The sequence below is a fragment of the Xiphias gladius genome, chromosome 20 (assembly GCF_016859285.1).
Source record: "Xiphias gladius isolate SHS-SW01 ecotype Sanya breed wild chromosome 20, ASM1685928v1, whole genome shotgun sequence".
NCBI classification, from domain to species: Eukaryota; Metazoa; Chordata; class Actinopteri; order Istiophoriformes; family Xiphiidae; genus Xiphias; species Xiphias gladius.
In genome coordinates this window covers 6,011,487-6,033,783 of record NC_053419.1, presented here as the reverse complement: position 1 = coordinate 6,033,783, position 22,297 = coordinate 6,011,487, and the positions used below count along the sequence as shown (strand labels likewise).

General features: G+C 39.2%; 1 protein-coding gene across 1 annotated transcript in view; it reads left to right on the top strand.

Moving 5' to 3' along the window:
- The window catches only part of arrdc1b (arrestin domain containing 1b), a 37,686-nt gene extending 15,824 nt beyond the window's left edge, over positions 1 to 21,862 (top strand). The window contains exons 2-8 of the mRNA XM_040158304.1: positions 3,158 to 3,268; positions 9,904 to 9,954; positions 14,094 to 14,248; positions 14,686 to 14,868; positions 15,297 to 15,473; positions 17,302 to 17,764; positions 18,877 to 21,862. Of these exons, the coding sequence (XP_040014238.1) occupies positions 3,158 to 3,268; positions 9,904 to 9,954; positions 14,094 to 14,248; positions 14,686 to 14,868; positions 15,297 to 15,473; positions 17,302 to 17,764; positions 18,877 to 18,941 (1,205 nt within the window). The 3' untranslated portion in view covers positions 18,942 to 21,862. The remainder of the gene's footprint in view (positions 1 to 3,157; positions 3,269 to 9,903; positions 9,955 to 14,093; positions 14,249 to 14,685; positions 14,869 to 15,296; positions 15,474 to 17,301; positions 17,765 to 18,876) is intronic.
- The last annotated feature ends 435 nt before the right edge of the window (positions 21,863 to 22,297 follow it).

Genomic DNA, 22,297 nt, shown 5'->3' with positions numbered 1-22,297 from the left:
TCTTGTCACAGTAATGGCTCTCTTCTCGGTCGTATTTGTGTACTTTTACAATTCCATTGTTGCCTCTGTGAATTGTGATGACTCCAAAAAGCTCACAGAGTGTGTTAATGTGGAGTATGAAGGTATTATTCTCATCCATGAATGAGACAGATGGCTGGAGGAACAGATTGCTTGGTTTAATTGATGACCAAAGAAATGGTCGTTACTGTGACTGGCTAAAGGGCAACACACCATTTTGTGAGCTGCAGATTTTAGTTTTTGTTTTTACCGGCAGCAGAAGTCCCTCCCTCTTCCCCAATACTGTGCCAATAGTCCTGCCAGTGTGGAGAGAGCAGCCATCTGCCACTTTGAGAGAGTGTGTGTGTGTGTGTGTGTGTGTGTGTGTGTGTGTGTGTGTGTGTGTGTGTGTGTGTGTGTGTGTGTGTGTGTGTGTGTGTGTGTGTGTGTGTGTCTTCTGTGATGCCAGCACAGGATCCTGGGATGTGAGGATCATCGCATGGGTGTGAGCGCTGACTGGTCAAATACAGTCTGTGGCATGATTTTTTTTTTTACATCAGAGTCTGTTTATAGTTTTTTTGAGTAGTGTCCAAATCATGTCTGTATCACTGTGTAAAAACTCATGCAGGGTTGAGCAATGTAACGACAACAGGTAGACATTTTGCTATACTCTTTATGAGGTAATTATCCCTATTATCTAATTTTTTCTTTTACTGAAATATCTGGACAACTGCTGGAAGGACTGCTACGAAGCTTTGTGCAGACGTCCATTGTGCCCTGGATTGTCACGAAATTTGGTTCACAAAGTCATGTCCCCCTTAGGATGAATTCAAACATTTCATCTAGTGCTGCTACTGTAGCATCAGGCCAACTTTTAATTTGTCCAGTACAGTTTAGTTTATGACCGAATACCTGCAAAAATGAATGACAATCCCATCAGCCTCAGCTGTACTTTGTTTTTAGTGTGTTTACTAAGTATCAAATGTTAGCATGCTAACACAGTAATTTAAGATGTGGAACATGGTAAAAATTATACCTCCTAAATATCAGCATGTTAACATGCTGATGTTAGCATTTAGCTCAAAGCACTAGAACAGATTCTGGTTATTTTCTCTATATACAGTTTCTCAGTTGAATCAACAGAAAATGTTTTATATCCTGATGTACTTCGTCATCTAAAAGTACATATACAGGACCATGATAGAAGATTAATCCATATCTCCCACCATTACTGTCAAGTACAGAAAGCTTCTTCCAAATCACTGAAGAGATTCTAAATGTTGTTTACCATTTCTCTTTTGAGATTTTACCTGATTTAAATCAGAGTGTTGTTAATTTTATGTTGTATATTGTCGAGGTAATATTGCACGGCTGCTTGGATCACGGCAAAATTAGTCACTGATGCATTGAGAAGTTTGGTTTATTTCTTTTAGATGGTACAAAAAACAAAAGAAGTTTAAAAGAAGTAAAGAAATACAGGTATCATATTGGGACCACTAAAAAGCATTTAGAACAAGCCCTATCTGTCTGTCTGCTTATCAAAATACTGGGATAATACTGAGACTGGGCCATCTTTGTGTTTAATCCTCTGGCTTCTGTCACAGTTTTGTTGTGTGCGTGCGTGCGTGCGCGCGCGCGCGCGCGTGCGTGCGTGAGCATTATCAGAGGTTTTTCGTTTCCTCGCAGACAGATCAACAGAAAGACAAGAGGGATAGAGAGAGGAGGGGTGATACAGAGAGAGAGAGACAGGCTGTGTTCACTCTCCAGACCTGCAGTGCTGTTCCTTCGGCTCACTTCAGCATTTTTTCCTTGTAGGTGAACTGTTGATTTCTGTCACCATCATATGCAGCACTGGTGTGAACTCAGAGCAGCATCAACGTGTTTGGAGTAAAAATTATGTTATCTCCTTGATATTTGAATCGACCATGAGAGGATGATAACATCATTTCCTGAACCCTAAGCAGCGGCACAGGAGAGCTTGTCGATTAACTTCACCAGTGCCCTGTTGTTAACCTAATCTACTGGCAACGAAAAAGACAAAAAAAAAATAAAAACAAAAAAAAAAATCTCCAAATGTATTTACTTCACATGAAAAGCCACGCTCACTTCTCTTGGTTAGAAAGCTTTTACAGTGAAGAGTCTTCTTTTTTAATAGCTCTTTGTCCCTTTCTGGCATCTGCTCATTTAAAGTTTTATTTGCCCACTCAGCTTTTTCTGCATTTTGTCAGGCCACCTCAGACTTTAACAGGCATGAAAACACAGGATTCAGACTGTCCCTGTACAGCTTTTCATGATAAGACGTCAGCGTTTTCTTTTTTTAGCTGTTGCATCATCATCACCATCATCATTCCAGCAACATGTGGATGTAACATGACCCAGTAGGTGAAGCACAATCAGTGATGCAGTCCAAACCGTTCAAACCTGAAGTATCCAGGTCTTTATTCACAGTAACCTATTAAGTTTCTCAGCTGCTCCTCGGTAAAGTTCCTCCTACTCTCCTCCATCTGTTGACAGAAACCATTCACATCCTCTTCTGACAGATTATTTACCTCTGCAGCAGAATGCAAATTTCAGTAGCAGAGGCCCATAATGATTTTTTAAGATGTCCCTGGTTGTGAGTCATTCTCATGCTAATCAGTGGTTATTGTGCTGCTGCTGGTCTGTATTTGTCACACTATGGTGCCCAAACTACGTGGGACCAAGCTGCTCTGTTCACATGTATGTATGTTTGTGCTATGTCACCATGTCAGCCTCACTGAGCCGCTAGCGTCGCCATAGACTCTTTGTTTCCTTTCCCAAATAAAATAAGTGACTGTTTGGCAGTATTTTTGGTTTAATGCTGTTCTTTGTCCTGAAGTAGATTTTTAATGCTACTTTAATTATAAAACAAAAGAGGACAAGTCACAAGTTTCACACACCATAATCTGATTCATTTGTGCAAGCATGCACAGAAAATAGAAATAGACTAAACAGTTAACTGATTAATCAAGACAATAATTGGCAGATTAATCAATAATGAATATAATTTTTGTTTGTAGTCCCCTGTATTTTTTAATGGGCATGTTGGAAATTTCTTAGTAATCCTGCAGTGAAAATAGCGGCAAACATGTAAAGTTCAGACACTACACTGAATCTTTTTTTTTCTCTCCCCTTCTCGCAGCCATCAAAGTGAACTGTCAGGGCTCATGTGGGATCTCCAACAAAATGAACGACACCTCATGGATTCTGGAGGAGCAGTACTTCAACAGCACGTTGTCTGTTGCTGATAAAGGTGATGACAGTAAAAGCCTGGTGACTTTGTTTTTAGTGTTTCTGATGGTTGTAAATTAAGCCTGATCTTTGCCCATTTGGTGCATATACAATTTTCAATAGCATTCTCTTTTCCTACTTTACAGGAACATGTTTATTTATGCAAATAATGAAAAAAACCTGAATTCTTTCAACGTACTAGATAATCTATCTCATCTGTACCACAGTGAATGGAAACTAATGCCTGGAAGTTAAGGAAAACTTAACAGTTTAAACATGCAAAAACACTGGCATGGTCCTTTTAATGGCACAACACTGTCATCTGTATGTGACTGCAGATTCTCCTGCATATACAACAAACAAAATGATTTATCTCTCCTCAAATGAGAGAACTTAAATGTCAGAAGTACAACATCGCTGTCAAGACAACACTGTGTGACATGACCGAAGGCTTGTGCCTTTCAGGTTTAATCTTACAATGGCAGTAGCAAGTTTTTTCAGCCTTGTAGTGAGGAGATACAAGCCTCAATCATCCAGAGTAACAAACACCTGTAGGGATGCTCCAGCCTCCCTCTCCGCGCTCTACCTTTCTGAGGTAAGACGTGGTAATCAGTGTCCAGCAGTGTCTGATGAGAAGGTAGGACATGCTCCACCAGAGAACAGGTTTATTATTTAGCAGTCTCTGGTACCATCCTGCCCTGTAGCTCTGAGGCCATGCTCGCCTGCGGAAACAAGAGCTTACGGGACTTTGTTTTGTGAGCGTGATCTTCCATCTTTTGTATGTGTTGCCGATACCGGCCACAGCCAGAAGGTGAAATGTGCTATGCATGCGTGAAATCTGTTGTAAATGCAAATCGTACTATGGTCTTTAAGTGCAGTCATTAGAGCATGTAATCCACACTGGTTAAAACACCACAAAGCAGTTCAATATTTAACTATCGGGACTGTGTTTTTCAACATGTGGTATACACATCAGTCTACATACTACATACTATATAAAGTACTGCTGGAAAGTACATTAACTCAAGAACTGTACTTCAGTAGAAAGTTGAGGTGCTTGTACTTATTTCTAATGTATGCTACTTTATACTTCTACCGTATTACATTTCAGACTTAAATATTGTATTTTATACTCCACTACATTTACGAGAGCCATATTTACTAGGTAACTTGCATATTATATATTTACATACAAAATATTATGCATTATTATATTAACAGTATGTAAAGTAGTTAAAAAATATCTTCCTCTTGATCAGCTACAACATTAAAATACTGCCTGTTAATGCATCAGTTGTAATAATTTAATAATGTAAATGAAATTCTCCCAGATCTAACACCTGCTGCACAGAATGAATGGGTTGAAACCAGGACATAGATTGAATTTTGAATTTTCGCTGGGATTCTCATTTTTATACAAACAAAAAATGTATGTCATCCAAATAACTTGAAAGATACTATAGTAAAATAGAATATTCACATAACTTCATTTTTCTACTGTAGTGTTGCCACTTGCACCAAGGTAAAGGATTAGAATAGGTCTTCCACCATTGGAAAATACTACAAAACTACTATTATAAACTAATTTCTACCAAAGAAAAAAGTTGAAAACTGTCGACAGTGAATTCACAGAGAGACATGTTTCATACTTTGAGTACCACAAAAGATTTTTACCTCTGTTGTACTGCAGTGGAGACAGGTGTTTCAGAAGGGGGCATCTGAAAACCTCACCACATACAAACCTACCTGCATGGCAAGACACTACTCTACAAATTTGACTTGCGAATAAACTATAATGTATTGTTAATTACACTGGATTACAGCATACATCGCTTTGTGTCATTGTGCTGAAGGATATCTTAAAGGATCTAAAATAAGTTAGTCATACTACTGTATTAACTTTGTTGTGGATACAGGCTGTAACAGGCTCTAACTGTTTACAGATGTAGCTATTTAGAGAAAATATATATATACATTATCTGCTGGGTACCAACAGGTCAGTAGAAATACAGTATGTTAAACCTGCGGTGAAGATAAAACATTACCGTTTTTTGGTACAGACCAAAATGTGCCCACCGCACAACGTACAGAGAAATGACAAGTAACAAAGCTGGCACTGAATTTCGGGCCAGATTTGTATTCCAATTACGAATCGTATTTGTAATTGGTCAACTAGTTCAAATAGTTAAGTAAAACAACTGTCAGTTTTAGGCTGTATTTCAGTTCTTCTACAGTTGCTTGTGTGTAGACAATATTTAATATTTGCTTAATTTGGTTTCTTATGTTGAATGAAAAAAGAGTTTCTCACTCATTTATATTTTTCAGAGTAAAGTTCAGAAAAAGGTAGGTTTTTGGTATTCATATTCACATTGAACTGCAGGTATTTTTCTTCAAAAAAAGCCACAGTAAGCATTTATGATGTCACACCTGTCTAGGATTTTCTGGTGTACAAAAGCTTTGTAGTAATAAATATGAGAAGGAAATATTTACCCAATCTGCAAAATGCCAAAGAAAGGGAGATGTTTGAATCAATAGAAAAACTCATTCAGCACCTCAGTACGCACCTGCATGCACAGAACATACTGATAAACACCAGGCACACTCCAAATACAGGACATAAATAATTCATTTCCCACCCTCCCTTTTTGCTCCCCTTTATCTCCGACATTTTTCCTTATCCCATTCTCTTCCTGAAAATGGGCTGCTCTGCCCCCAGGGGCTGAGAAACACAGGGAGAGTGAGACAGTAAGGATGACAGAGGACCACCACCACCACACGCACACACACACGCTCTCAAACAAAGCAGGCGACACTGTGACTGACTGATAATGCGGTATGCCACAGATGCTTGACGGTCAGGACCAGTGACGTCACAGTCCACTCTTCATCCTGTCACTGTTGTTGGTTAATGACAAATGAGGATCTCCCTCCCACTGCTGCAGTATGACTGTGGTTCAACAGAAGGCTGGGTTTTCGAAACCGACTGCTTTATATTTAGATTATGCCTAAGACAGACCCCACTGTAGAATTTCCAGTGTTTTCATTCTTCACATTATTCATTGATAATCTCTCTCTCTCTCTCTCTCTCTCTCTCTCTCTCTCTCTCTCTCTCTCTCTCTCCCTCTCCCTCTCCCTCTCCCTCTCCCTCTCCCAATCCAGCCGGTCAGGGCAGACAGCCGCCCACCATGAGCTGCGTTCTGTTCAAGGTTTCTACCTGTTAAAAGGGAGTTTTTCCTTGTTGCTGTTGCCAACTGCTTGTTCATGGGGGAATGTTGGGTCTCTGTAGATATAACTATAAAGAGTACGGTCTAGACCTGCTCTGTATGAAAAGTGCCCTGAGATAACCTCTGTTATGATTTGGCGCTATATAAATAAAATTGAATTGACTTGAATTGAATACTTCACACATCTCTGCACATGTCTATGTAAAAATGAATCCTCTGAATGAACTGCAATTTTGAAGTAAAACCATTGCAATATTGTCTTTCAGTTAAAGCTATGAGCACAGACTTTCAATAGCACTATTAAGTGATTGCTACATAGCAAAATCCTAAGTAAAATCTAATTCTACTAATATACAATATGACACCTTGCATTACATTTAAACAACGTAAGGCAAAAAACAAAACAAAGGAGAGAAAGTTGACAGGGCTGAAGTCAAGACACTACCTCCAGGTTGTTCCACTCGCTTCTTTAACTCAGCGCTATCCCTCATCAAGGGACTCTATCACCAGTCTTTCTGAAAAGGTGAAACGTCCCAGTGGCTCACTCATACTCTACTCATAGAACTACAGCTTCCCGTGGAGTTTTTCCAATGTGGCAGTGCACATAATATGCCAATCGTAACTGTAGAACTGATGATGTTTAACCTGAGAGGGTGTAGGATTGTGGGAAGTGGTTCAAAAACTGAAATATTAGCATACGTTTTTTTCAAAAATTACATCTTTCACTGGACAAATGCAACAAACGACTTAGCATAGTGATGACCAAGGTTATGTTGTATTTTAGTAATTTGCATTATTATGAATTTCAATATGATTTTGAAAGAGCATTTCTTTGTTCTGAAACAGAACCTGGAAGTTCCAGTTTCACTTAAGCTCTCTTTAACCACGCTAGCGTCCCAGATATCATGACCTGTGTTAGAGAAGTGGACCTTTTGTCTTAAGGGGGGCGCCAAATTAAGTCAAATGATCATCAATGTTATTATTATCAAAGTTATCATCCTGGGTCCATGACTATCTGCACCATATTTCTTGGAAGTATATTTTTTAGTTTATTTTATTAAGTTCAGTTTTAACTTTTTGTTTTTTAAAACTGGACTGTTGTGTTTTTCGCTTTAGTTAGTAGATTACTGATATTTTTTGCCCGGTCCCTCTGGTGTACTAAAACATCTTCTTTGTAGCCATTATTGCTGTCGGTAGAATTGGTCTGAATAGTCTGTGATTGTTATTGGGTTAGGTGGATACTCCAGTAGGGTTAGTGTTAGTATACTCAGGTTGAAAATTTCTAACAGCTTGGTCTATAAAATATATGATCTAATCTGACTCTTTTTTAATTGTTTTCCTTCATCATGTTTTTGAATAGGTTTTCTCTCTGTACCTGTTATTTTGGAGCCCACTTAGCTTAGCTCTCTACAGTTGAGTGTATACTGTGCAGTGGCTGTTGCACTTGCACGGTGCTGAATCTCAGAGCATGACTGCTTCCTCTAGAAGTAAACATGATGCAAATGTACACACACACACACACACACACACACACACACACACACACACACACACACAGGCTGAGCGCTTCCCCTCAGGAAACTGAGACCAACGGAAAAGGTTGTGCCTGTCCCCAATGAGGTGAGACATGTTGCTTTCTGGAAGAATTTAATTGGGCTGTCAGCTCATCTGGAGAATGAATAACCTGGCTTGCTCAAGGTGCGCTCAGTGTGACAGTGATGGAAAGGCCCTTATTGGTGCCTTACGCTCTTGTGATCAATTTACCTGACCTTGTGAAGTAAACAAGTATGAAAAAGTTTCGGTACAGTACGTGATCGATGCAGCAAGAATCAAAGTTAGAATGACTTGCTAATTGCAATTACAGAGCTACCGTATGTGTAATGAATTTAATTAATGACTTGTTATAAATATTGTTCTTATGGAAGCTGTGTGATGAAAGGATGACATTTCCGAGGTCCTGTGATCATTTCTAAGACCTAATTTTTAGTGTAACATACAGTTATATAGACAGGTGCATGCAGTAAATGCATGTACCAGATAAGATATCAGTTAAGATATGTGTGGCTCTGAGAACTATGTGAAATTAGAGTTTTGTGTTTATAAAGCCCACTGCAGCAACTGGGATCTAATTTTCAAGTAAATATAGAAAACACGAAGTTGTAAAATTTCTTTCTGGGCAGAGTACTGCAGCCAGCTGGTATCCTATCTGAGCACTGCAGACAATATAATAACCAGACTGTGTGTGAACAACTGAGATAAAAGAGCTTCTTTTTCACAAATACAAATATTTATTCTGAGAAAATGTACTTAGGTTTACGTATGTTTTAGTTCAAAACACCTCTTCATCACAGTCACAGTACTTCCTGTTAATTTCCTCAGAATGCCACATATGTTTCTGGAAATCTGCTCCAGTTTACTCTCTGTTGTCTGATAACATCATAAAGACTGATATTGTTGCACCAAAACTAACAATGAGTTGGTCATACTAACAAGTACTGTGTGTGTATCCAAAGCCTGATATATGTAATTCCTCTGTGCCATAGAGCTCCATTATTGTTGAAAAACTATTGAAAACACACCAACTAGCCACTCTGTTTCACTGGGTACATTTTTCTTTCATTACAGTCAACATGAGCACTGTAGTTTATTTTTATTCAATCCCACATACACTGTCCTGCTGCTGTAAATACTCCCTAAAGCACCAAATGTTTATTTTTCCGCAGCTGAAAACAAACTGACATTTTCTAGTTTTCTTTAAAACTACAGTGCTGTTTTCTGAAGCTACTGAGCAATTAAAAAAAAATTAAGTTAGATATTTGTGACCTGTTATTAAAAATGTATGTCTTTGGTAGGATCCAATGGGCTTGGGCCTGATAGCCACAGACAGGGTAGACGGGTTTTTGATTTTTGTTTCTTTCGTGGTATTTGTTGACAATAAGAAATGTAGAATAAAGCCAGGCTGACCCGTATTGTAACAGAGTAGAGGACTGCACTCAGTCTAGGATCAGTCACTGCTGGCCTCACTGTTCTTGTAAATCACTGATTAACTTTGCTGAGAAAAGTTCCAACTTTGCCAGCTACATGTGTTGGCCATCACAAAACCAACAGTTTATCACTTCCTGTGACGCTGGCTGATTGGTTTCAGTTGCTAGTTTGATTCGCTACCACAGTCTTGGCTCAGCTGTCTTTGAACAACAAAGCCTGTTTTTCTCAGAAACTCCACCCCAGTGGGGAAGTAGGTGAGCCCCACAGGCACAGTGCCTCACCTGGATATCTAATGTTTACTAAGGCGTATGTCTTCTAATAAATGTGATTATACGCAAACATACCCTATGAATTATCACTATATGTGCAACCATAAATGACATTTGGATTTTTCCTATCTTTTCAATCTGTGTATACTGTGTTGTTGATTCACCTTCCTCTTTTACAGGAACTCTGGTGGCGGGCGAACACAGTTTCCCTTTCCAGTTTCTCATTCCAGGTGAGTGTAACTGCTTATTCCTCCATGACAGGGGAACGCCCTCAGTTCCCGTAATTGTTTTCTTATGGACCTGCTTTATCAGAAGTCTGCATGACGTCAGCAAAAGGAGCATGAGAGAGTGATAACGTGGGAGTTTTCTGGTATGTTCACCTACAAAGTATTTCGCTCTATGCCCTTTGTCTCCGATGCAATGCAGACAGGCAGATATGTGATACTGGAAATGTGTGAACAGTCGTTACATTATAATGCAGTTATAATAATAACTTATAATAATAATTATGATAATTATAAATATAATAATTGGGAGGAACATGCAAGTTGTGATTCCTCAACATAATAATGGGTCCTTATTCCACATGCCACTTGTTCACAAAGATATTCTTAACGTGCCCAAATAAAAATCTCATGAGGGCTGACAATACACTACAAAACCACAACCGTTCAAGTAACACAAAGATCAGCTGAACAGACTTGGCACCTGTGAGGGCACACACAGTACAGTGTTTGTCTCTCATGGGCTGAAGCACAGGGTGGTTTGGGTTATTTATAGTTCTGTCGCCTGTTGTGCAGTCACTGTTTAATTGGTCTTCATGCCCCCATGCTTTGCCCTCCCCTCCTTTGAGGCCCTTAGACATCAGCACAAGGCAATGCTAACTATCATATAGTGATAATTGGCTCATTGGAGAATCATGTGTCTCCAAGTGACCCCTGCTGGTACAGCAAACAGATTGACATGATCTTGTATATCATTAAAATAAACTTAAAGAAGATAAAGTTTTTAGGTAGAGAGACTCAACCGGATTTTAATTTTTCATCATGATGAACTAGATTTTCGAAAAATTCAATGAGGCAGTTTAGTTCATTGAATAAAAACAAGAATCTTACTATCTTGGACAGGTTGCACTTTCTTGGAATGACTAAACTATGCATGTGAGTATTTTGACAATAAAGTTGAGTTGAATTGAAGAAATGTTGAAAAAATGCCCAGTCTCACAAATGTAAGAAATCCTCCCGAAAAAAAACCTCCAAAACTTCAGAATCTGTGCCTGATCATGATCCACACCAAAAACTTTCCATTTTATTGAAATCAAATTGATAGAACCAAAAGGCAATACCAAACACACACTTAATACCATGTCAGATGCGCAAGATATGCAGTGTAGAAGCATTTCCAGTGGTTACATGTGAAGACTGAGCAATGTAATGGCAATTCCTACTCAAAGACAGAGAGATAGAGACCTTAAAACTTGTTTAAATGTGTGTCATAGTGTTTGCATTGACAGTAATGGTTCAAAGTTTTTTTTAAAGGGGGTAAAGAGTGAATAATTCACAAAATCCCATCACAAATACTGAAAAAAACAACTAACACAGCTATGGGAGGTAAAGTAGGTCATTTAAATATCTCTGCATTGGTGTATATATGATCAGCTCCTAAATCCATGTCTAAGTGTCCTTGAGCAAGACGGTGGAACCCAGTCATCCCCTGATTTACAGGCCAGTGCCTGCATGGCAGCTTGGCTTGCAAGCACTGAAAAAAGTGAGAACTGAAAAAAGGGTGTTTCAGGAAAAGACTGTGTCACTAACATATGTACTGTAGGTAAACATAGCTAGAACTAATGCAACCTAACACAACAGCCCTGCTATAAAAGTATATGATATTAAGCCTCCCCTCATTGATAAAGACAACCCCAGTGTTAAATCAGCACCTCGACAGTATAGTTTTAATGTAAACTCAACATTATAAAAGGACTTTTGTATTAGACCGCATTGGTTTTAGCAAGTTGTACCTAATAAACTGCCAACTAAGGCTCTATTTGTCCAAAAAAAAAAAGAAATGCAACAATTAGGAATAAGCTAGAATAACCGACAGCCACAGAATATTAGCAAGCAGTTTGGTATTTGTATATCTGTGATCATGTCAGTTTGTTTTGTAAATAAAAGTCAGTTTAAAAGCATTAAATACCAGCTGAGGCCGCATAATACAATTTAGTAATTTGGATAAAATTGTAAAATGCAGAGTACCTTAGTTTTACATATTTCTTCCATAAAACTGGTTTGAACAGTGGTGGGCATGGTGTGGTTCAGAGGGTAGTTGGTCATCCTGCTGTACTGTCAGTGATTTTTTTTTTTTTTTTTTTTTTTTTTTTTAACAAAGCTGTACAGCAAAGGACTAAGAGAGAATTCTGACAAGCCCAGCTCAGTAATCTGGAGTCAAGACATCGTTGTTGTGGCCTTAATCACTTCTCACTGAGGGAATAAAGATATTCATAGAGATGAGGAAGACGTAGGCTGAGAGAAACTCAATACAAGGACACTTCGAGGAAGAAATGAGGTTAGATGAAATGGTGGATGGCCTCATTCCAAAGGGACATGGGATACAAGTTCAGGAAGGGAAGAGGGAAGAACAAAAGAGATGATAAAGCGATACACTTTAATAGAGTGCTTTAAACGTTTATCCTTTGTAGATGAGCCCTTGCATATAATGTAAGCATACTTGTTTCTATACAAATAAACTGAATAACCAGTGAGCAGCTGATTATCTGATTCCATTGCAGAAGACAAAGACAGCCTTAAAGTCCCCAAATATCCTCCTATTTCACTTGTTTATTTCTGAAATGAAAACGTCAACTATGATACAGCTTGAACACATGAGCTGTGAGAAGGGTTTTGGATGTGGGTATGTTATTAGCTGCTATACCCAAACCATGCAGCATAATGTCAGACAAACTACTGTTGGTGTGAAATGTGTGCTGCTTGCCCTGACAAACCAGACCACTGAAACCAAATAAAGTGTTACCACCAAACAGATTTCTCTCTCACTAACAGTTTACTTCCTTACTTAGCAGATAAAATGTCTGCTTGATCTGTACAGCTGAGAAGTCTAAATTCAGATTTTCAATTTTAATGCTACTACGTGTGTAATTTAAACATCATTTGAGAAAAAGGATACTCCGACTATCTTGGTCTCAGTTTCCCAGAAAACAATGTTTTGATGATCTTCAGGTCAAAGGTGAAGATTAGTACTTGCTTTGCAGTTGTTTAGTCTTAAACCACAGTATTGAAATTTGGCCTGGTGATGGCAACAAATGAAATGTGAACAATTGTGAACCTCATGGTGGCATTACAGGAAAGTGTTCACCAAAGCCAATAGGATACATCGTCCCAGAGGATTGACTTTCACTTATAAAACAATTTTAGCCCAGTTTATCGTAGGTGTCCAGACATCTCTCGATCTGCAGACCAACAAGTGCTCACTAGGTTCCTAGGAACACAGGTCGTTCCTGAAAAGGAAATGTTAGGGGCTGCCTCTTGAAATGAAGTTAGCATCTCGAAGTACAATAACAGCTCAAATAGTCCGAGGAAAGTCTTTGTCTGAGCTCAGAGGAGTCAGGCTACACAATCCTCAGCCACTTTCACCAGCCACCAGCGGCTCAGTCGGGTGTGTCTCCACGGAAAGTCAGCCTGGTGCTTCAGTTTGTCCTCTGTCAGTCCGTCTTCCACTCTGTTTCTGCTGCCAAGCTGTCTTCAGCAGAACAACAACATCCCACCTTTCCTGGTTAATTCTTATTGACAGCAGAGGCAGATGCGTCCCTGGAGCAGCCACCAGCCGAACTGACATTAACATTTGAATGAAAATCAGGGGAAAAAAGGAACAGTGCCACAGAGTGGCTTGAATTTTATTTTGACAAGACATTAATCTCCTTTTTATACATCCTGTTTGGTTATTTCTATGCAGATTGTTTGCACGGATCACAATATCAGAGGAGGTTTTGAGTCAGTTGTGGTGTTTTTTTTCCTTCTCCCCTGGCTCTGAACATCTCTTTCATTCTGGCTGTCTGCTTTCTCCCCAAATAGTGATTTTTTTTTTTCTCACTCTTCTTTAATTTCCTGCCCTCCAGTCCTTTCCCTTCCTGTTTCCTCCTCTTCAGTGTCCCTTGCTTTAGTTTTTCCATTCTGAACGAGATGTGCAGGAATCAGTCTGAAAGGCTCCCTACATCTCTCTGCTTCTGCATGCATTGCATTATTTTCTGTTAAAACCGTGTCTGTGTTGGTCATGTTTAACTTCACCAGAGATGTCAGTAACTGTCCTCTGTGTCATAGTAATGTCTGTATTGTTCTCTTCCCAATCTTCTCTTCAGTTGCTGCCCCAACTTCCTTTGAGGGACCATTTGGGAAGATTGCTTACCGTGTAAAGGCAGCCATCGACACGCCCCGCTTCTCTAAGGACTACAAAGCCCAGAGGCCCTTCTACCTACTCAACCTGCTAAACCTCAATGAGGTGCCTGACATTGAAGTAAGTGTTCGGTGCAGAAATCTGCATACTTGTTCATCACCTCGATACTCATTTTATTCCGTTACAAACTTAAATCTTGCTTTTCTGTTGTTGCTGAGTAAACCTGGGACTGGATTGGGAAAAAAATTTTTATAATCTAGAGACATAAGAAGAAGAAGAGGGTACTTTGAAAAGCTCTGATGTGACTCTTGATTCAATAAACATTTGTCTTGGTTGAGGCTTATTTGATTTCATGGCAGAGCGAGATCTCATTCATTATCTTCTTTACTCCACTGCATTACTTACTTACCATTCACTCTCTTCCCGTCACGGCTGTCAGTTTGCTAATACTCTGGAGTTTAGCAGGAATAGATTATCAGCACAGCATCAGCTAATGAGGCTCCTTAATTACTAACAATGCACAAACAAACATTTATCCTGCAATTCTGTCTCTGCAGCATTCAAGTTATGCTGTGACCACTAAGAAATTCAGCTACCTCCTGGTGAAGACGGGGACCCTGATGCTGAAAGCTCGCAGTGACCTGAGGGGTTATATCCCTGGTCAGGTCATCAAGTTAGCTACTGAGATCCACAACAAGTCTGGGAAGGACACGGGATGTGTACTGGCCAGTCTCATACAGGTAGACACTGGATTCTTGAATACAATCAAAATTAGAAAAGTGAAGATGAGAAACACAACACCTAAAAAAGACTGTAAACATTAGCCCATCTCTCCAATTGACAGATATGTGTTTTCATAGTCTTTGCCCTATCCCAAATACCATTATCATGGGCACAGCCAGTGTGCATTGGCCCCTGGAAATTTCCATTTTAGTAGGAATGAACCTCTCAGCGATGTATTATAAATCTCTGCTGGGTCTCGGGAGCTTCAAACATAATCATTTATAGAACTAATCCTTTCATGTGTGTGCACATATAATCTCTGTTCGGTAGGGAGGTTTTCTTGATCCATTTCAAAGGAACAGTTTTACCTGCGATAAGCTAGAGGTGGGATAAGTGCTTTGAAGTTACCATCATATCTTTTAATGTCTACGTTTTTTCACACCAGAAAGTGACCTATAAGACCAAGCGGCCTTTGTTCGACCTGCGGCCCATTGCGGAGGTGGAGGGGGCCGGAGTGAAAGCAGGAAAACACGCAGAGTGGAGGGAACAGATCATTGTCCCTCCTCTTCCTCAGTCAGCACTAGCTGGCTGCAGCCTCATTGACATTGACTATTTCATTCAGGTCAGTGTGTGTGTGTGTGTGTGTGTTTATTTTAGGTTGATGGCAGCATTTTAGGTTAACACTACCTAGACTATAGTTACTGATTTATAGTATTAATATTACACATTATTAGACACACTTATCTTCTGAATTTCCAAAGTTCCTAATCTTTTGTTGTATTATCCCTTAAATAGCGGAGTGTACCTTAAGGATAACACTGTAGTGTTTATGTTTTTTGTTCCCGCGGGTTTCTACACCAGTATAAAGTGGTGTAAACACTGTAAATGGTACTGGAGATATGCATGAAGCAGTGTACATTTTCAGCTACTTCTGTTTTTTTTTTTGACAAACCAGATCTTGACACGCTGATGAGTAATATCATTGTTTAATGTAATTCATGCCTCTGGATTGAAACCAGTGAATTATTAATGACAAACACTCATTATCTCATTATAAACACTTTCATGTCCAGGTATGGCCTGTTTCCTCATTATTTCATGACAAATAAAGCAGACAAAAGGTCTGGAGTTGATGCCAAGTATTGAATTTGCATTTGGTAGCTGTTCATGATATGCGGTCCAAAGAGGTGTCGAGGCAAATGAAGGAGGCCATCATTAAGCTGAAAAAACAAAACAAACAGTCTGTCAGACAGATTGCAGAAATTTCAGGAGTGGCCAAATCAACAATATGGTACATTCTTAAAAAGAAGGAAAGCACTGGTGAGCTCAGCAACACCAAAAGTCCTGGAAGACCACAGAAGACAACTAAAGTGGATGAAAACAGAATTCTTTCCTTGGTGAAGAACACGAACACTCTCCAGGAGTCAGGCCTATCACTGTCTACAATCAAGAGACGCCTTCATGAATGTAAATACAGAGGGTTTACCACAAGGTGCAAACCACTGGTAACACTCAAGGACACAAAGGCCAGTTTAGTACCAGAATGATGGGAAGAGAAGAGTATGGAGAAGGAAAGGAACGGCTCATGATCCAAAGCAACCACATCATCCGTCAGTCATGGTGGAGGCAGTGTTATTCATGGGCATGAATGGCTGCCAACGGAAATGGGTCAGTGGTGTTTATTGATGATGTGACAGCTGATAAAAATAGCAGGTTGAATTCTGAAGTGTAGAGGTCTATACTGTCTGCTCAGATTCAGCTGAATGCTGCAAATCTGATGGGACACTGCTTCACAGTACAGGTGGATCACCCAAAACCCACAGTGCAAGAAACCCAAGATCTTCTCAAGGCAAAAAAATGGAATATTCTTCAATGGCCAAGTTAGTCACCTGACCTCTGAGCATGCTTTTCACTTCCTGAAGACAAAACTGAGGGCAGAGAGAAAAGCACCAAACACAAACAAGCAGCAAATGAAGGCAGCTGCAGTAAAGGCCTGGCAAAGCACCTCGAGGGAGGAAACTCTGCAGAGGATTTTCATCCAAGAATTAAATATAATTCTTAAATTTATAGTTATGTTAGTTTTTCCGATTACTTTTGAGCCTCTGAAAAAGAGGGACTATGTATAAAACTGGCTGTAATTCCTAAACAGTTAATGGGATATTTTTGTTAAAACCCTTAAATTAAAGCAGAAAGTCTACACTTCATTCACAAAACTTCTGGTAATGTGAAATGAGGAAAAAATTTAGAAAGAAATGTAAATGTAAAAATACAATAAATGATCAGTGAGTTTTTATTCAGATTTTTACCCATTTTTTATCACCCAAAATAAACACTAATAAATTCCTAGTTTAAAAATGAATTCTTTCATTATAATGAGCCCAAACAATAAATGCAACAGAAATGTCTAATTTAGGTACATGCTCCCTTCATAAATCTTGTTTGTATTACAGGTGTCCCTAAAATCTCCAGACGCCGTCGTCACTCTGCCCATCTACATTGGGAACATTGCTGTGAACTTGTCTCCATCGAGGCCCATCCCTTCCAGTCCAGACCACTGCGCTGCAACCATCGCACCCAGCGCTGCAGGGGTGACACCCAGTGCCCCACCGGCGGAGGAGGAGCCAGAGGAGGGGTTGTGTGCAGGGGCCATGGCCAGCGAGGAGATTCCGACCAAGAGTCACTCTCAGCAGGATCCTTCAGGTCAGCCGGTCACCATGTCCCCTAGCGCTTTCAGCCACGCACCAGGTGCAGCCCTGCCTCCCGCCCGCAGACGGCACGATGCGTCCGCTCCACTGTTCTGTTTGTCCACCGGGGCCACCATACCTTTCTTCACCGAGGGAAACGTGACTCCTGTACCCACTTCCTGTTCTCTCATTCTCCCTCCAGAGTACAGCAGCTGGGACTACCCTCATGGTTCGTTATCCACATAGCCTTACACACTGACACATGTGCAAACACATGCACAGATGCATACAGGGACATAGAGAATATCGGTTTTGGTGTAATGGCCGACTAGATATTCATATCACAGTCAATGATTTGAATAACCTTTTTATGTTTTCACTCTAGTCAAATAAAAAGTTGTCTGAAGTTCTGCCTTTAAAAACTGATAAACCCTGGCTGATGTACAGTCAGCAGTTAATTCTTGTAAAAGTCTTGTTATATGTCCTTCCATGTAAACCTTAATGTAATAAGTCACATAATAAACAATAGTACACCACAGCTGTGGGTGCAAAGTTATATCACTTTGTCAAAGACAAAAACCTGTGTGGGTTTACAGAAAAATTCTGTAATGCAGCTCTCTACTCATGGTATGGTCCTGACAATTTTTATTATTTTTTTCAGTTTGCAAAAAGCCCCCAACCTTTTCTTTTTCTGATGTCCCCACAGTGGCTGGCAGCTGAAATTACAGGTCTGTTGAGGGACAATGTTAAATTGTGAACACAGGGCACTGGTTATGTTTTTTAATGCTGCAAATATCTTAGAATGGTAAGTGCTCTTGAATGCATCCTGGGCCAGTTAGTGAAGACAACTACTTCTAAAATTGAAATTAAAGCAAGTGATGGATGACCTGACACTGCAAGTGCTTCCATATGCATGAATGCTAAATCAGTGAGAGCTACAATACCAGAACTTTAATAAATGCAAATTCATTAAATGTGGTTGATCAATGGCAGAAAGCATGGTTTTATCCTGTCTGAAAAAGATTGTCAGTATGTATAATCTAGAAAAAAGATCATTGTCTGTAAACAAGATAAGATGACAGTTGTTTTATTCATTCACCAACATATTCCATTAGTTTTGTTGTCCTAAAATTACGAGGGGTTCAGAATGTACTGTCCAGCACATTAGCCGTTTCTCTTCTATTTTCCAGCATGGACAGATGTTTCAGCATCCAGACTAGCTGATGGAACAAACTCTATATAACAAATATTCACTGACTTACAGAAAGTAGTGGTACAGAGGCGGGGAGAAAGAGTGGGACTTTGACTATAGTATTACTGATCATTGTTTGTGTGTTACAGAGCCCCCACCCACTTATGAGGAAAGCTGCAGTAGCGCCAACTCCAGTTTCAACAGCAGGCAGTAGAGAAGAAGCAGGTGCTGAAGCATCATGACCACGCCCACCCACACCTGTCTGCACTCGCCTCTTGACAGATCAGGACAATCAGACACTCTGGGTGAAAGAGGAGGATGGACAGTAACACCCCAAAGATTGTTTTCTTTGTCCTCTAATAATTAAAAAAGGGACGATATCTTATATTGAATATAAGAATTTTAATTTCTCGTCATGTCCCTGCAGGTCCTGTCAGACAGATCGGGTGAATATCACTGTGCCTAAAAGAAGTGTTTTGGATTGTAACACAGCATTTGGAACATTCAGTGATTGGACTTTTTTCCTTCTTGGGGCAGGATAAAATCTGTTTTGTTTTGTCTTTTCAGTGAAATATTGCATCTGTGAAGCTTTGATAATGATTTCGGCCTGCTGAAGGCTCAAGTTTGACAATATCAAATGTTGGCCTTTTTTGTGGTCTTGTTCCTGTTGGGCACATGTTATTGTGGTCCACTACTGTCTATGTGTGTCTCAGCTGTCCTCATCAACAGTAGGGCAGATCTGTCTTCATGCTGGATATCAAGAGGAGAGCTTACAGCCACAGGTCCTGGTCTGTGTATAAAATTAAAACCACTGCGTGTAAGGACTATTTTCTTGATTATATAATTTTCAAAAAGCAAAGTCTAGTTTTTTGGGGGTTTTTTCCCCCAGAATCTTGCACATGGGGGCTTTAACGAGGAATAATGTCCTAGGGAAACTTCTCAGTTGTGTAACTTGAAACACAGGTAGCAGTAAAAAAAAAAAAAAATTCAAAATATTTATGCAACCACCAAAGATTTTATTTATTTAATTGTTTTATTGACATGAATTAACCAATTGGGATATTTACATATATGTTTAAAAAAGTTTGTTTCTGTATGAGATCATTCATGTTGAGAAAATGTAAAATTCAGCACATAGAAGAGCACATGCACTGACAAGCTCTGGTTTTGAAAGTAATAAAGTACTTTAAAAATATAGATATATATCATCTCTGTGCCGCCACCTTGTGTTGACTCATATAACTGAGTGGTTCTGCTTTGAGACCAGTTTTGGATTCAAGGGACAGTTTATCTGCATATGAGGCTCATTTTTTATTTTTTCCTGCAGCTGGATACAGTCTTTCTCTGCCCTCTTGTGGTCATCACTGCCACAAGCTTTATCTCAACTTGGTCGTGAAACTGGAATCATAATCAACCATGCAAACTGAAATGCTTAACTGAGTCCCTGCTTCTGTAATGCACTTACTGCAGCCTGCTGTATAATTTTACATTTTCTTTTCTTTCACCTGTCTGTTGAGCAGAACTGACAAATTGAGGTTCAGGGTACAGGTACATGTTGTTTTGAGATGTGATGCAAGTGTTTTGCATCGTCTTTTTTCAGTCTTGCCTTAAATTTCTTTTAGTGTTACAGTAGTGAGAAGATAAATCCTCTGAAATTTCCATCGGTGCAGATGATAATGAAAATACATGTGCACAATACGGCACTTTTTGACGGTTCAGGTGCATGGATTTCTGTGACTGTGTACATCTACTGTACATGTGTGTATGATTTTGTGTCTGCTTATGGCTTATTTGAAAAAGATGATAACTTCAACTGTGGTCTGTTTTAACTCATACTCAACAGTTTTCAATTATATTCCTGATTCAGTATCTGAGTTACATCATCTGTTAGAGACATTTTTCTTTGCCTATGTACAAGGGCTCGGTGATCTTTTCAGTTTTCGTTTCTGTGTAATCATATCAAGATATGATCTTATCATGCTGTCACTACAAATTACTGTTGTCCGAACAAAATTAGTTGGCGTAGGTTTTTGTATTTGGACAGTTCAACGCTTTGAACATCAGTGAGATTATTTTATATGTGATTTTGCATAAATTTGTCTTCTAGTGTCTTATATAGATAACAGAAAATATCCTTATTTTTATCATGATGATTTCAACCATATCACCCAGGCCTAGTCCAACTGTGTTGTAAAAGCATCAGCACATATTCAATGTCACGTTGCTTTGGGAAACTAAAGCCACTGAAAATCATAAGCACAACTGCCGTACTGAATCTTTGTGTGACTATTGATGTGTTTGTCTTATTTTACCACAGTTAAGTACAAATCTCCAGTCAAAGTCAAGTTAAGATTCAAATCTGTGAACTCATAAAAAAAAAAAAAAAAAAAATCTTAGTTCTGGTGTTTTCTCCTGACTGTAGATTATGTTGCCAAGTGTTTTCCAGAATTTGTATTTTATTTTGTGAGAGACATTTGAAATTTCCACAGATGAACTGCTTTTATAGTCAGAAATCTGACAGACACCCAATAATGTTATACTGGCTCTACATTATTCTGAATGCATGCCTTAAACAGTCTGGATTCCCCCACCCCTTGCTGGAGCCTGTGATGGTCTCTCCTCTCTTCTGTCAGGGAGGACACCGGGATGTGCTCCTGCAAACTCTCCCTGTCCTGCCTCCTGTGGACTGTGCTAAGTGCACTTGATGTATACATGTAGCTTTTAAAAACAGCAAGGACGCTGGACCTTTGACCTGTTGAAGTTTGTTTTTTATTCTTGTTTTACAAAATATGTGCAATTCCGCTCATCTTCAAGAACACTTCAGCAGCAGCTTGGTTCCCTGAAGTAATTCCACACTGCCTTTACCAGTCCTGATTCTGTTGAATTCCTCTCCACCAAGCGGTACAAGAGCTTTACAGTATGAAGCCCCACTTGTGCTGTATTTTTATTTTATTCTCTCCACTTCACATATTGATGAGTGGTGTCTGGTTTTGTATTTTTCTACTTTTAAACTGTTTACAGGTGCAGTATGCAGATACTAATGGTAGCACCTCAATCAGTAAATGTAATATTTCAACTTACAGTGCAGAATCAAAGTTGTACTGTACAGTATAACAATAAAATTATGACACACGTTTTTGTTGCTTGCATGCTTCCAAAACGTTTTTCCCCTTTATTTTTACTAAGGAGTGGGCATTAAAACATATTTTGTGTGTGTGTGTGTGTGTGTGTGTATGTCTATATATATATATATATATATATATATATATATATATATATATATATATATATATATATATAGCAGTAAAGCACTTGATCCATTTTGAAAGAAACTGATTGTATTTTGCATAAAATACGCAGACCAGCACATCAAAAAAATACTAAATATGTTTGCAGTTTAAATCATGTGTGGAACATAAAATGGAAGTTAATAACTTTGTAGAGAACACATACTACAGTCCCGATTGGTTAAGATCTCTCTGCTAAAGATACAATACACAGCATAACAGTCCAAACAATACTGCATATTGAAATCTAAAATATTTTACCTAGTAAAGACTAAGATTTGCC